General features: G+C 35.0%; 2 protein-coding genes across 2 annotated transcripts; both read left to right on the forward strand.

Annotated features, from left to right (window-relative positions):
* The first annotated feature begins 3,121 nt into the window (after positions 1 to 3,121).
* On the forward strand, positions 3,122 to 4,343 carry LOC130458904 (olfactory receptor 14C36-like). The gene has a single exon (XM_056825920.1). It carries the CDS (start codon positions 3,352 to 3,354, stop codon positions 4,285 to 4,287), a length of 936 nt encoding a protein of 311 aa, XP_056681898.1. The 5' UTR covers positions 3,122 to 3,351; the 3' UTR covers positions 4,288 to 4,343.
* Positions 4,344 to 11,294: 6,951 nt separating this feature from the next.
* LOC100027398 (olfactory receptor 14C36-like) lies at positions 11,295 to 12,230 on the forward strand. Its single transcript, XM_001377662.3, has one exon. It carries the CDS (start codon positions 11,295 to 11,297, stop codon positions 12,228 to 12,230), a length of 936 nt encoding a protein of 311 aa, XP_001377699.2.
* The last annotated feature ends 3,987 nt before the right edge of the window (positions 12,231 to 16,217 follow it).

Here is a 16,217-nt window from a genome sequence, read left to right on the forward strand (position 1 = left end):
GGAAATTTCACCATTGGGAAATTTCATACTTGGAAAATTTCTTACTGTTAGTCTATTGGAATGTGAACCCCATTGGCATGGGAGGTTCCTCCTCCTCCCTTCTTAAGATTACTTTAGGACAGAAACCTTTTGCTGAACAATGGAAAGCACAGAACAGGAATTTCTTTGAGTCATGATTGATTTTAGAATTGATACAATGGAGATACTTGGAATGACAGAACCAAGTCTTGGAAATTGCAATCTCCACCCTACTCAGTCCTAACAGGATTGAGGAAGGGCTGCAGCATAGATCAAAATTTAATTATTCCAATCTCTACCCTACTCAGGTTAACAGGATTTAGGAAGGGCTGTAGCAAAGGATCAAAGATTTAATTATTTGAGAATATGACCTTCAACAGACATGTGCAAAGCCAGAGACCTCTGGGCAGTCCTGGGTTAAACTAGAGCCTCCATTAGCACAGGGAAATTGATGGACAGTGATTGGTAGATGTGAGAACTGAGGGGAGGGAACTTGGATGGTTTCCTTAAAGATAGAGGGGTCTGAAGACTCGGGGAGGGGTTGAGGAGTTTTTCTGAGTGGTTGGAGTGTGCTCTGAGAGATGGGGGCCTTTGAGACTGTTTCTCCATTTTGGTCACGTGAGTAATAGGGACTGATCTCTTTTCTTTGCCCCAGCTATCTAAGGGCTTGGGCCTTTTTGGCCCATCCTAAACAGAGGGAGTATTTAAGCCCTATTCCCTTCTCTCCCCTTTCTCTCTCTCTATCTCTAATTCCTTTCTTCCTCCTGTTTGTAATTAAACTCTATAAAAAGCTGACTGCTGACTTGAGTTTTCATTTAGGAATTACGTAGCTGAATTCCTTGGCGACCTTAAATTAATATATATCAGTCTTTTAAAGTGATTTCCTTGTCACATAACACCACAGATGGAAAGAAGCTTCATATAGTATATGATTAGGTAGATCATTGTTAAATTTGAGAGACTGAAGTACTAGCTACAGGTAGGCTTTTCAATTCTCCCTAAGACAGATAACTAGTAAAATAATGACCATTCCACATGAAAGTCTTCAAATACTTGTAAACCACATGTATGACTGTGAGGGAAAATGGGGACTGTATGTTAAAAATATTTAATTATCAATCAGATATCATTACTTTATTGGCGGATGTCCTTAGTAATCTTATTTTTCATGAGAAGGTAAAAATGTCATTTGAAAAGTAAAATATACTTGAAAATATTTTACAATAAGTTCCCTAACCTTGATGTCTGTCAGACCTAATGCATGAGTCTTTGCGTATTTGTGCCAGGAGAGCTAATGAGTCAAACAACTGCCCAAGACTTTTGAATTTCTCATTTGGAAGCTTTTGAATTATGATCGAATAGAACTTTTTTCTTTGGAAGGAATCGGCATGATAATGACTTCCTTAGTCATAAAATATACTTACAGATATAAAAAATAATTAATGTCTCTAGAATTCCAAACACAGTTCTTCTAAATGGACTTAACTTGGCAACATGTCCTTCCCAACCCAGAAACAATTACCTCAGTGCTATCATCTCTGGCTCTCTGAATATTCCTGGACATCAGGGACTCTGTCCCAAAGGCAACTCAGGGAATTTCTCCAAAGGTGAAGTTTGTCCATTGGGGCTACCATATTAAACGTGCTATTTAACCAAAGCAAAAATATATAATATGGATGGTTGAGAGTGGGAGGATTACTTCCCAAACAAGCAGAATAGAATTATGAGGTCCATTGAACAATGTAATTTTTATAATGATCTGCTGATGCAGCCTCAGCTAGAAAAATTTTAGAATTCTTTGCCATGCCAGAGGAATTCAATAATAGAATTTCTGAGAAACTCAAGTTAGGTAAGTTAAGAGCATGGTGCCCTGTAGCCATGGCCAAATTAAGATACAGTGATTCTGAATGATGTAATTTCTTTGCTATTTCTCCATTTTTGTTTTTCTTTTTTCTTACTTTTTATTTCCTTCTTTCTGCTTTTCTTTATTTTTTTCTCTTTTCCTTTCTTTGTCTCTTTTTCCTTTGTTTCCTTCTTTCTTTCTTTCTCTCTCTCTTTCTTTCTTTCATTCTTTCTTTCTGTCTTTCTCTTTCTCTCTATCTCTCTTTCTTTCTCTATTTATAATTCCTAACTACTATGGTAATATTTTTTGTATGACTATACAGAAAATAATTGATGTTTGTTTCTGTCACCTAAGTGGATCGCAGAGGAGGAAGAAAGTAGGCCAAAGTTGAGAGAACTAATTTTTTGAAACATTGATACCTACATCTAAATGTATTTTCATATCTATATCTAGATGTGTTGAACTGTCTCTCTTTTATCAAAGCCAGCTTGCTTCCCTTTCATAGTGGTATACTGGGGAATTAGGGACCAAGAAGCATCAGCTTAAACTGCCTGAGAAGCTTGGTTATTTAAACTTGAAAGAGGCTTTGATGTCCATTTGACATTGGTGAATTGGGTTCCAGGTCAGTATCTCCCCAGTCAAGGGTGGAGCTGAGCATGATATTCACTTATGCTGATTTCTTGATGGCTATTAATGAAAGAAAATGTAGCTGATAAGACTGGAAGAGCTGATGAGCAGCTATCATTCAAATTAGATGAAGTGAGAGTATTCAGAGGAGCAGAGAGAAGATCAGGCTGGGGCTGCAGCCTTCACCATCCTCCTGCCCCTGGGTTGGGAAAATGCTATTGAATATCTCACAACCATTTACTTATAATTTTTTTCACTAATTTGGAGCATGTGTAGAGGATAGTGGGAGAAGGAAAAGGTTCAGTCAGTTCTCAACTACCAGAAGAGAATATTTGAAACTAAGACTAAAGAGTTTCTGACATTCTCTTCCACATTGTTCTTAACTTTTTTAAAAAAAGATGAAATGGTGAGGAAAGGAATGTGGGGAGATGCAAAGACAATTCATGGAAGATTAAAAAATTAAAAAATTAATTATTTTCATTGGTGGCTTCTGACCCAGGACAAATTATCTGCAATGATTATTCACTCTTAAGTAATCAATACAAGATAAAGAAAAGCAGTATAAGGTCCCTAGTAAGATCACTTTACTTATAGATTTAATAGATTGAATTCTCAGGAATAGGAACTTCCTTAAACTCTTTATGTCTGCATTTCCTCTATAAGTCTTTAGAGATTTTCCTTGAGAAGTAATTTAACTTGTTCAAGGGCAAACAATCAAAACATAGCAGAGGTCATGCTGACTGTCAAAATCTCAAAGAAATAAAATAGCCTTTGCACATAGCATGTCCTTAATAAGTGCTGAAAGGACTGACTGATTGCTCCTTGTCCTACCTAGGTTACTGCCTCGATGAACAAGTCTGAAAATGTCCAATTTCACCAGTGAGACTGAGTTTCTGCTCATGGGGTTTTCTGACATCCGAGAGCTCCAGATCTTCTATTCTTTCCTTTTGGGTCTCATCTACTCTGCAGGCCTGATGGGGAATCTCCTCATTGTCATCATCACCACCTTTGACAGGAGACTCCACACCCCCATGTACTTTTTCCTGAGGAATCTGTCCATGGTGGATGCCTGCTACCTCTCAATAACTGTTCCCCAGGCATCTTTTAACTCTCTGGTGAACAACAGGATTATTTCAGTTACAGGCTGTGCAACTCAGGTATTCCTTGTAATTTTAATGGCATATGTAGAAGTAACTTTGCTCACCGTCATGGCTCGTGACCGTTATGTGGCCATCTGCCACCCTCTGCACTACCCAGTGATCATGAGTCCCCGAGTCTGCCTGCAGATGACCATTACGTGTTTGTTGACTGGCCTCGTGTATTCAGCTTTTCACACTGGCTACACGTTTCGCTTGTCTTTCTGTCATTCCAATGTGGTCCATCAGTTCTTCTGTGACATCCCCTCTCTGCTAAGGATCTCCTGCTCAGACACTTTTAGCAATAAGTTATCCCTACTTGCTTCTGCACTGGTGGTTGGTACTGGCTGTTATGGCTTCATCACTGCATCTTACGTCCGTATATTTTCCGCCGTGCTCAAGTTTCCAGTGAAAGAAGACCAGAAAAAAGCCTTCTCGACCTGCATCCCCCACATCAGTGTGGTTTCTTTATTTGTTATTTCAGGCATTTATGTATATTCCCAACCACCTTCAGATTCTGAATCTCTCAAGGATATTATTCCTTCTGTATTTTATACCATAATACCTCCTTTTCTGAACCCCATTATATACAGTCTAAGAAATAAGCAGATAAAAGATGCTATGGGAATATTAATGAAGAGAACCATTTTTATTAGAAAATAAAGCATAAACAGTAGTTCTCAGTGTTTTTCAACCTAGTTGATCCATTGAGGAAAACACTCAGCTGAAGATGTATTTTGGATGTTTTGAAAATTTGTGGTTTGCTATTTTTGTATTGATGAATATAAATGAATGACTATTCAAAATTGTTAAAATCTTTTAGAATTGACTTTACTATAATTGATATCAGCAGAATTATTATGATTTGGAACCTATCTAATATTCCAAATAATGTAATTTTCTTAGTCCACAGCCATTGCCTACACTGCATATGATATATGATATATAAATCATTCTCGGTCACCAAGAGACTACTATTATATATATATATATATATATATATATATATATATATATATATAAGTATTGCCACATTTGACTCAGACACTTTTTTTTTCAATTCTAACTCACATTTATAATTTTGGTCAATTTAGCAAAGCTGAGTTAATTTCCACCTCAAGGTTTTAGGGGTACCCCTATAGATCAGTTTTGGATTGATCTTTGTTCTCTAGAAAAAAAGTCTGCTGAACTTAGTATTTTTATGTAAGCAGTATGAAATAGGTGAAAACATTACATATAACTTTTAAGTTATTATTTGTATAAAGAAAAGCTTTTAGTGTTTAATTTCAGAATGAATAAAAAAGAATGAATGAGAAAATAAAAGAATGTATGGTAAAAATTTCATCTCAAAATATGAGAATAATATAAAAGAGAAAAATCAACACTACCTGATTGTCCCGTGGCCTAAGAGATAATGATAGAATGATCAACAGAAAACAGAAATGTAGGATCTATTTCAATGAAAAAAATGGTGAGGTATGATTGTATTGAGCTTCAAGGTCCAATGCCTGTTCATCATCCAGTTAGCTAAAAATTACATGTATAATCATTAGATGAAAGACTGAAAGAGTAACATCAAGGTCTCCGTTCTTGGCTAGTTGAAGAAGCATAATAGTCCAAAGAAAGGTATTCCTTTATTTAAAATATCAATATAATCCAATATGTATCAAAAACAAGTAATTCCTACTGGTACTAGTTGGATCAGAGAAAGTATTTTGTGTCTTTTTCACTAAAATGTCCTTATGTGTAATTTGTTGAAGTTCATTAATCAAGAATATTGGTTATAAATGGCATGAAATCAAATCTATTTTGTAGTTGAATCCTTGCATTTAGGTCAACATATCTTACTATAAATGAAGATGTATCTACCATGGAATCATAATTTATCTGGATATGGGTGTTGAGTTGTCAAATTTTCTATATTTTGATTCTTTGAAACAGTAGGACTATAACATGATTTGAGCATCTTTGGGGAAATTCCCATTAAGAGGTAAGTTTTCTAACCCAGTTAATAGCTTATTCATATAGTTGACATAAATATATCACTTTATCTCTTGATCCTCTTTGGTCTTCATCATCATCTTAAAAGTGAGCAACTTTGTCCTATACAATCTATCATGTATTAAATAACAATCTGGTGATTTTATTTCTAAAACAATCTTCTGTTTTGGAATCAGGAAAAAAAAACTTACATGAACAATATAAATATTACCTTTAACTCAAACAATAATATAGCTATTGAAAATGTTACTTCCTTGACTCTGTTGTCCTTAAATGAAAAATTCTAATAAAACTTTCTTGAACTACCAAAAACATTTTTAACTGAATTAGAAATATAACAAAGTTCATTTGGAAGAACAAAAGATCAAGGATATCCAGGGAAAAAATGAAAATAATATGCAAAGGAAGGTGGTCTTGTAGTACCAGATCTCAAACCATATTATAAAGCAGTGGTCATCAAACCAATATTATTCTGGCTAAGAGACAGAAAGGATCAGTGGGATAGACTTGGGGAAAGTGACCTCAGCAAGACAGTCTATGAAAAGCCCAAGGATTCCAGCTTTTGGGACAAAAACCCACTCTTTGATAAAAACTGCAGGGAAAATTGGAAGACAGTATGGGAGAGTTTAGGTTTGAATCAGCATCTCATACTCAACCCCAAGATAAACTCAGAATGGGTGAATGACGTGAGTATAATGAAGGAAACTATAGTTAAATTAGGTGAACATAGAATAGTATACATGTCAGATCTTTGGGAAAAGAAAGATTTTAAAACCAAGAAAGAATTAGGAAAAATAGAAAAATGTAAAATAAATAGGTTGATTATAACAAATTAAAAAGTTTATTTTTTTTCTCTTACACACAAAACAATTGCAACCAAAATGAGAAGGGAAGCAACAAATTAGAAAATCTTTATAATAAAAACATGTTACAAAAGTCTAATTCTTAAATATGCAAGGATCTAAATCAATTTTGCAAAACAATCAAGCTATTCCCCAAATGGTAAATGGGCAAGGGATATAAATATACCATTTTCAGATAGAGAAATCAAAACTATCAATAAGTACACACAAAGTGTTTTAAATCTCTTATTATGAGAGAAATGCAAATCAAAACAACTCTGATGTACCACATTAAATTGAAGAGATTGCCTAAAATTACAGCAAAGGAAAGTACTAAAGGCTGGAGAGGATGTTGAAAATTTGGGGCACTAATGCATTGCTGGTGGAGTTGTGAATTGATCCAACCATTCTGAATGGCAATTTGGAACTATGCCCAAAGGGTTTTAAAAGACTGCTTGATCTTTGATCCAGGCATACCACTGCTTGGTTGATAACCCAAAGAGATAATATGGAAAATGACTTGAACAAAAAGTATTTATAGCCTCTCTCTTTTTGGTGGCAAAAAAAAAAGGAAAATGCAGAGATGCTCTTTGTTTGGGAAATAGCTAAAAAAAATTTGGTATCTGTTGTTGATGGAGTACTAGTGTGCTAAAAACAATGATGACCTGGAGGGATTCCATATGAACTGGAATGACCTCTAAGAACTGATGCCAAGTGAAATTAATAGAAACAGAAGAATATTGTACACAGAGATGGATACACTATGGTACAACCAATTGTAATAGAATTCCCTACTAGCAGCAATGCAATGACCCAGGACAATTGTGAGGGACATATGAGAAAGAACACAATCCAGTTCCAGAAAAAGAACTGTGGGAGCAGAAACCCAGAAGAAAAACATCTTCTTGATTACATGGGTTGATGGAGATATGTCTAAGAATATAAAGTCTAAATGATCACCCTAGTGGAACTATGAATAATATGGAAATAGGTCTTGATCAATGACATATGTAAAACCCAGTGGAATTGTGGATTGGCTATAGGAGGAAGAAGGGAGGAGGGGAGACAAAGAACATGAATCATGGAACCATGGGAAAAACTTTTCTAAATTCAGCAATGAAATAAATCTTAAAAAAGGAAATTGACAGTAAATCAATGCAAATATTTCATAAAAAGCAGCAATATCAAATAGGGTTTTTGGATACATATTGGTCCTTAACACTAGAGTGCAACATGAAGGAAATTAAAATACAATTGGGAAATGTTTAATAAATTAAATGAAAAGACCTTGGAACATTAGGAGACATTTCTATGTGGTTTCCTGTCAATATGTAGCTTGCAGGGAGAGATCCTTCTATACAATTTACTGACCAACATTTATATTTCAGTTTGACTCCAAAATGGAAAGAAGAGTCATATAGTATATGATTAGTCAGATCATTGTTAAATTTGAGAGATTGAAGGACTATCTACAGGGAGGTTTTTCAATCCACCCTAAGACAGCTAACTAGTAAGCTAATGGCCCTTTCACATGGAAGTCTTCAAATACCTGAAAACCAAATATGTGACCTTGAGGTTTTCCTTTATTAATCTACAAATGACCAGGTTCCTCAGTTTACCTTCCTATTACTTGGCCTTAACATTTCCTATTATTCTTTTCATCTCTGGATTTACTTGGACAAGTCCATATCTTTAGCACACAAACATATATATATATATATATATATCCATAACAGAACATAGTATTCCAGATATGTTTTAATTAACAAATAGTGATCTGGAGTCAGAGATATAAATAGATTTCATGTCACCTATCAATATGTATGTGAAAAATAATATCAAGTATGATACCTCATCTTAAAATATGACAGTTTTCTGTTATATGGATAGTCACATGATGGATTTTTTATTTTGTTGGTTGAGAAATGCTGATTTAAGGAAATTCCTTCTACTAATGCTAGTCAGCCTCTTCCTTACAATTTACACTTTTAAGAGAGCTTCTTTGGTTACTGAGAGTTAAAGTAAATTTCCCAGAATCACACATACCATATGGATAATTAACAAGACAGGAAATGTTATGTTTTATAAAAGATAATAAGAACTATTACTGGAAAGTCTGCGTTTTTTAAAAATCTTAGTTGGAGATTCTAATGTAACCAACTCAACTCTTTTCGTGGTTAATTTATAATTTCCAGGAAAAATAATTAGATTGTGTGTAACATTCTTAATAGGTACATATAAGAAAGATCAATCACAGAAATTAAGGTAACATAGATGTAAATATTCATAGAAGCATTTCTGTCCTAATAAAAATGTAGAAAAGTAGCTGAATAAGCTGTTATGTTAACACAAGAAACTATTATTTTGCTTTTAGATCAAATAATGGATATAAAGAAAGATAAGCCTAAATGACCACACAAACCAAATACTTTAGTGTATAAAAATTTCTTATTAAGGTTAGTACAATGGGGACTGTGTGTTTAAAATATTACGTTATCTACCAGATATCATTATTTTATTGGTGGATTTCCTTAGTAATCTGATTTGTCATGAGAAGGTAAAAATGTCATTTGAAAAGTGAAATACAGTTGCAAACATTTTATAATAAGCTCCCACAATGCTTTGTCAGTCAGACCTAATGCACGACTCATTGTGTATGTCTGTCAGCAGAGCTAATAAGTGAAACAACTGCCCAAGATTTTGAATTTCTCATTTGGAAGCTTTTAAATTATGATCGAATAGAACTTCTATCCTCTAGAAGGAGTCAGCAAGATAATGATTTCCTCAGCCATAAAATATACTTACACATATAAACAATAATTAATGTCTCTAGAATTCCAAACGCAGTTCTTCTAAAAGGACCTAATTTTCCACCATGTCCTTCCCAACCCAGAAATAATTGCCTCAGTGTCATCATCTCTGGCTCTCTGAATTTTCCTGGACATCAGGGACACTGCCCAAAGGCAACTCAGGGAATTTCTACAAAGGTAAAGTTTATCCATTGGGGTTCCCACATTAAACAAGCTAATTAACCAAAGCTCCAAATATAATAGGGATGATTGCGAGTGGGAAGATTACTTCTCAAAGAAACAGAATAGAATTATAAGGTCCATTAAACAATTTTTATAATGGTCTGGTGATACAGCCTCAGCTAGAAAAATTTTGGAATTCCTTGCCATGCCAGAGGAATTCAATAATAACATTTCTGAGAAACTCAAGTTAGGTAAGTTAACAGCATGGTGCCCTGTCCAAATTAAGATACACTAAGTTTGAATGATATAATTTCTTTGCTTTTCCTCCTCTTTTCTTTTTCTTTCTTTCCTTCTTATTCTTTCTTTCTTCTTTTTTAATTCCTTCCTTCCTTCTTTCCTTCCTTATTCCTTCCTTCCTTCCTCCTTCCTTCCTTCCTTCCTTCTTTCTTTCCTTCCTTCCTTCCTTCCTTCCTTCCTTCCTTCCTTCCTTCCTTCTTTCCTTCCTTCCTTCCTTCCTTCCTTCCTTCCTTCCTTCCTTCCTTCCTTCCTTCCTTCCTTCCTTCCTTCTTCCTTCCTTTCTTTCTTTCTTTCTTTCTTTCTTTCTTTCTTTCTTTCTTTCTTTCTTTCTTTCTTTCTTTCTTTCTTTCTTTCTTTTCTTTCTTTCTTTCTTTCTTTCTTTCTTTCTTTCTTTCTTTCTTTCTTTCTTTCTTTCTTTCTTTCTTTCTTTCTTTCTTTCTTTCTTTCTTTCTTTCTTTTTCTCTATTTATAACTTCTAACTACTATGGTAATATTTTTTGTATATCTATACAGAAAATAATTGATTTTGTTTCTCTCACCTCAGTGGTTGGCAGAGGAGGAAGAAAGTGGGATTAAATTTAGAGCACTAATATTTTAAAACATTGATATCTACATCTAAATGTATTTTAATTTCTATATCTAGATTTGTTGAACCATATCTCCTGTGTCAAAGCCAGCTAAGACTGTCTGAAAAGCCTGGTTATTTAAACTTGAAAGAGGCTTTGATGCCCATTTGAGATCAGGGAATGGGATTCCAGGTCAGTAACTCCCCAGTCAAGGGTGGAGCTGAGCATGATATCCACTCATGATGATTACTTGATGGCTATTAATGGAAGACAATATAGTTGATAAGATTAGAAGAGCTGATGAGCAGCTATCATTCAAATTAGATGAAGTGAGAGTATTCAGAGGAGCAGAGAGAATATCAGGCTAGGGCTGCAGCCTTCATCATCCTCCTGCCCCTGGGTTGAGGAAAATCCTATTGAATATATGACAATTATTTACTTATAATTTTTTTCACCAATTTGGAGCATGTGTAGAGGATAGTGGGAGGAGGAAAAGGTTTAGTCAGCTCTCCACTAGCAGCAAGAGAATATTTGAAACTAAGACTAAATAACTTTCTGACTTTCACTTCCATATTGTTCTTACATATTCAAAAAAAAGATGAAATGGTCATGAAAGGAATGTGGGGAGATGCAAAGACAATTCATGAAAGATTAAAAAAAATATTTTCATTGGTGGCTTCTGACCCAGGACAAATTATCTGCAATGATTATTCAGTCTTAAGTAATCAATACAAGATAAAGAAAAGATTTAATAGATTGAATTCTCAGGAATAGAAACTTCCTTAAACAGGTCATTTCTGCATTTCCTCTATAACTCTTAGAGATTTTCCTTGAGAAGTGATTGAACTTGTTCAAGGGCAAACAATCAAAACAGAGCACAGATCATGCTGACTGTCAAAATCTCAAGGATGTCCTCAATAACTGCTAATTGATGAACTGACTGATTGCTCCTTGTCCTACCTAGGTTACTTCCTCGATGAACAAGCCTGAAAATGTCCAATTTCACCAGTGCAACTGAATTTCTGCTCATGGGATTTTCTGACATCCGAGAGCTCCAGATCTTGTATTCTTTCCTTCTGTTTCTCATCTACTGTGCAGGCCTGATGGGGAATCTCCTCATTGTCATCATCACCACCATTGACAGGAGGCTCCACACCCCCATGTACTTTTTCCTGAGGAATCTGGCCATGCTGGATGCCTGCTACCTCTCAATAACTGTTCCCCAGGCATCTTTTAACTCTCTGGTGAACAACAGGATTATTTCAGTTACAGGCTGTGCAGCTCAGGTATTCCTAGTGCTTTTCATGGCATATGTAGAAGTAACTTTGCTCACCGTCATGGCTCGTGACCGTTATATGGCCATTTGCCACCCTCTGCACTACCCAGTGATCATGAGTCCCCGAGTCTGCCTGCAGATGACCTTAACCTGCTTGTTGACTGGCCTCGTATACGCAGCTTTCCACACTGGCTACACGTTTCGCTTGTCCTTCTGCCATTCCAATGTGGTCCATCAGTTCTTCTGTGACATCCCCTCTCTGCTAAGGATCTCTTGCTCTGATACTTTTAGCAATAAGTTATCCCTACTTGCTTCTGCACTGCTGGTTGGAGTTGGCTGTTATGGCTTCATCACTGCATCTTACGTCCGTATATTTTCCACCGTGCTCAAGTTTCCAGTGAAAGAAGACCAGAAAAAAGCCTTCTCGACCTGCATCCCCCACATCAGTGTGGTTTCTTTATTTGTTATTTCAGCCACTTATGTATATTCTCAACCACCTTCAGATTCTGAATCTCTTAAGGATATAATTCCTTCTGTATTTTATACTGTAATCCCACCCTTTCTGAACCCCATTATATATAGTCTACGGAATAAGCAGATAAAAGATGCAATGAGAATATTAATAAAGAGAACCATGTTTATTATGAAATAAAGCATAAATGGTAGTTCCTTCTCAGTATTTTTCAATCTAGTTGATCCATTGAGGAAAGCACTCAGCTGAAGATGTATTTTTGCGTGTTTTGTGGGTTTGTGGTTTGGTATTTGTGAATTGATGGCTACAAATGAATGACTATTCAAAATTGTTAAAATTCTTTAGAATTGACTTTACTATCATTGTATCAGCAGAATTATGATGATTTGGAGCCTATCAAAATTACAAATCATGTAATTTTCCTAGTCTAGAGCCTTTGCCTGCACTGCATATGATATATAATTATTGCCACATATGCCTCAAAGGCTTTTTTTTTTCAATTCTAACCCACATTTATAATTTTGGTCAATTTAGCAAAGCTGAGTTCATTTCCACCTCAAGGTTTTAGGGGTATCCCTAAAGATCAGTTTTGGGTTGACCTTTCTTTTTTTAGAAAAGAAATCTTACTTTTAATAAGCAGTATGGAATATATGTCAACATTACATATAACTTTAAAGTTATAATTTGTATAAAGAAAAGCTTTTAGTGTTTAATTTCAGAATGATTAAAAACAAAGAATGATAATAAAATAAAGGGCCATGTGGCAACAATTTTATCTCAAAATATCAGAGTAAAATCTAAATGAAAAATCAAAGCTACCTGATTATTCCTTGGCCTAAGAGATAATAATAGAATGATCAACAGAAAACAGAAACGTAGGATCTATTTCAATGAAATAAATGGTGAGGTATGATTGTATTGAGCTTCAAGGTCCAATGCCTGTTCATCATCCAGTTAGCTAAAAATTACATGTATAATCATTAGATGAAAGACTGAAAGAGTAACATCAAGGTCTCCGTTCTTGGCTAGTTGAAGAAGCATAATAGTCCAAAGAAAGGTATTCCTTTATTTAAAATACGATTATAATTACCATATCACACAAACAAGTAATTCCTACTGGTACTAGTTGGATCAGAGAAAGTATTTTGTGTCTTTTTCACTAAAATGTCCTTTTGTGTAATCTGTTGAAGTTCATTAATCAAGAATATTGGTTATAAATGGCATGAAATCAAATCTGTTTTGTAGTTGAATCCTTGCATTTAGGTCAACATATCTTACTATAAATGAAGAAGTATCTACCATGGAATTATCTGGATGTGGGTATTTTATTGTCAAGTTATCCATACTTTGATTCTTTGAAATATTAGGAATATAATGTGATTTGAGACCCTTTGGGAAATTCCCATTAAGAGGTACATTTCCTAACCCAGCTAATTGCTTATTAATATAGTTGACATAAATATATCACTGTATCTCTCGATACTCTTTGGTCTCCACCATCATATTAAAAGTGAGCAACTTTGTCCTATACAATCTATCATGTATTAAATAACAAGCTGATGATTTTTATTGCTAAAATCTATCTTTTATTTTGGAATCTGGAAAAAAAACTTAGATGAATAAGGTTAATATTACCTTTAAGTCAAACAACAATATAGCTGTTGAAAATGTTATTCCTTGACTCTCTTTTCCTTAACTGAAAAATTCTAATAAAAGCTTTTTGAACTACCAAAAATATTTTTTACTGAATTAGAAAATAACATAACAAAGTTCATTTGGAAGAATGAAAGATCATGGATATCCAGGGAAAAAATGAAAATAATATGCAAAGGAAGGTGGCCTTGCAGTCCCAGATCTCAAACTATACTATAAAGCAGTGGTCATCAAAACAATGTGGTACAGGATAAGAGACAGAAAGGAGGATCTGTGGAATAGACTTGCGGTAAGTGACCTCAGCAAGACAGTCTATGATAAGCCCAAGGATCCCAGCTTTTGGCAGCAAAATCCACACTTTGATAAAAACTGCTGGGAAAAATGGAAGACAGTGTGGGAGAGATTAGGTTTGGATCAATGTCTTACACCTTACCCCAAGATAACCTCAGAATGGCTGAATAGCTTGCTTATGAAGAAGGAAACTATAAGCAAATTAGGTGAACCCAGAATAGTATACATGTCAAATTATTGGGAAAGGAAAGACTTTAAAATTAAGAAAGAGATAGAAAAAAATCACAAAATGTAAAATGAATAATTTTGATTACATCAAATGAAGAAGGGTTTGTAAAAACAAAACCAAATGCAACCAAAATTAGAAGGGAAGCAACAAATTGGGGGAAAATCTTTATAACAAACACATCTTGCAAAGTTCTAATTACTTAAATATATAAGGAGCTTAATCAATGGTGCAAAAAATTAAGCTATTCCCCAACTGATAAATGGGCAAGGGACATGAACAGACCATTTTCAGATAAAGAAGTCAAAACTATCAATAAGTGCACACAAAGTGTTTTAAATCACTTATTATTAGAGAAATGCAAATGAAAACAACTCTGTGGGGGAAGCTGGGTAGCTCAGTGGATTGAGAGTCAGGCCTAGAGATGGGAGGTCCTAGGTTCACATCTAGCCTCAGACACTTCCCAGCTGTGTGACCCTGGGCAAGTTACTTGACCCCCATTGCCTAGTCCTGACCACTCTTCTGCCTTGGAGCCAATACATGGTATTGACTCCAAGACGGAAGGTAAGAGTTAAAAAAAAAAAAAACTCTGAGGTACCACCTCACACCTAGTAGATTGACTAACATGAAAGCAAGGAAAGTAATAATGGTAGAAGAGGATATGTCAAAATTGGGACAGTAATGCATTGCTGGTGGAGTTGTGAATTGATCCAAACATTCTGGATGGCAATTTGGAACTATGCTCAAAGGGCTTTAAAATACTTCTTGCTCTTTTATCCAGCCATAGCACTGCTGGGTTGATACCCCAAAGAGATAATAAGGAAAAAGAGTTGAACAAAAAGTATTTATAGCCTTGCTCTTTGTGGTGGCAAAAAAAATTGGAAAATGAGGGGATGCCCTTCAATTGGGGAATGGCTGAACAAATCGTGTTATTTATTGGTGATGGAGTACTAGTGTGCTAAAAGGAATAATGAACTGGGGGACTTCCGTGTGAACTGGAATGACCTCTTGGAATTGATGCAGAGTGAAAGGAACAGAAACCGAAGAATATTTTACACAGAGACGGATACACTGTTGTAAACCAATTGTAATAGAATTCTCTACTAACAGCAATGTAATTACCCAGGAAAATTCTGAGGGACTTATGAGAAAGAAGACAATCCACACTCAGAAAAAGAACTGTGGGAGCAGAAACCCAGAAGAAAAACAACTTCCTTACTATATGGGTTGATGGAGATATGATTAGGAATGTAGACTCAAAATGATCACCCTACTGGAACTATCAATAATATGGAAATAGGTCTTGATCAATGACATATGTAAAACTCAATGGATTTGCAGATTGGCTATAGGAGGAAGAAGGGAGGAGGGGAGACAAAGAACATGAATCATGCAACCATGGAAAAATTTTCTAAATTAAGCAATGAAATAAATTTTAAAAAAGGAAATTGACAGGAAATCAATGCAAATATTTTATAAAAAGCAGCAATATCATATAGGGTTGTAGGATACATAACAGTCATTAACACTAGAGTGCAACATGAAGGAAATTAAAGTACAATTATGAAATGTTTAATAAATTAAATGAAAAGACCTTGGAAAACTAGGAAACATTATATGTGGTTTCCTGTCAATATGTAGCTTGCAGGGAGAGATCCTTCTATACAATTTACTGACCAACATTTATATTTCAGTTTGACTCCAAAGATGGAAGGAAGTGTCATATAGTATATGATTAGTCAGATCATTGTTAAATTTGAGAGATTGAAGGACTATCTACAGGGAGGCTTTTCAACCCACCCTACGAGAGCTAACTAGTTACCTAATAGCCGTTCCACATGAAGGTCTTCAAATACCTGAAAACCAAATGTCTGACCTAGAGTTTTTCCCTTATTAATCTAAAAATGACCAGGTTCCTCAGTTTACCTGTCTATAACTTTGCCTTAATATTTCCTATTATTCTTTTTATCTCTGGATTTACTTGGACAAGTCCATAT

The sequence above is a fragment of the Monodelphis domestica genome, chromosome 4 (assembly GCF_027887165.1).
Source record: "Monodelphis domestica isolate mMonDom1 chromosome 4, mMonDom1.pri, whole genome shotgun sequence".
Lineage (NCBI taxonomy): Eukaryota > Metazoa > Chordata > Mammalia > Didelphimorphia > Didelphidae > Monodelphis > Monodelphis domestica.

Coding starts and splice junctions, on each gene's coding strand:
- LOC130458904 (XM_056825920.1), top strand. CDS start 3,352: ATGTCCAATTTCACCAGTGAGACTGAGTTTCTGCTCATGGGGTTTTCT.
- LOC100027398 (XM_001377662.3), top strand. CDS start 11,295: ATGTCCAATTTCACCAGTGCAACTGAATTTCTGCTCATGGGATTTTCT.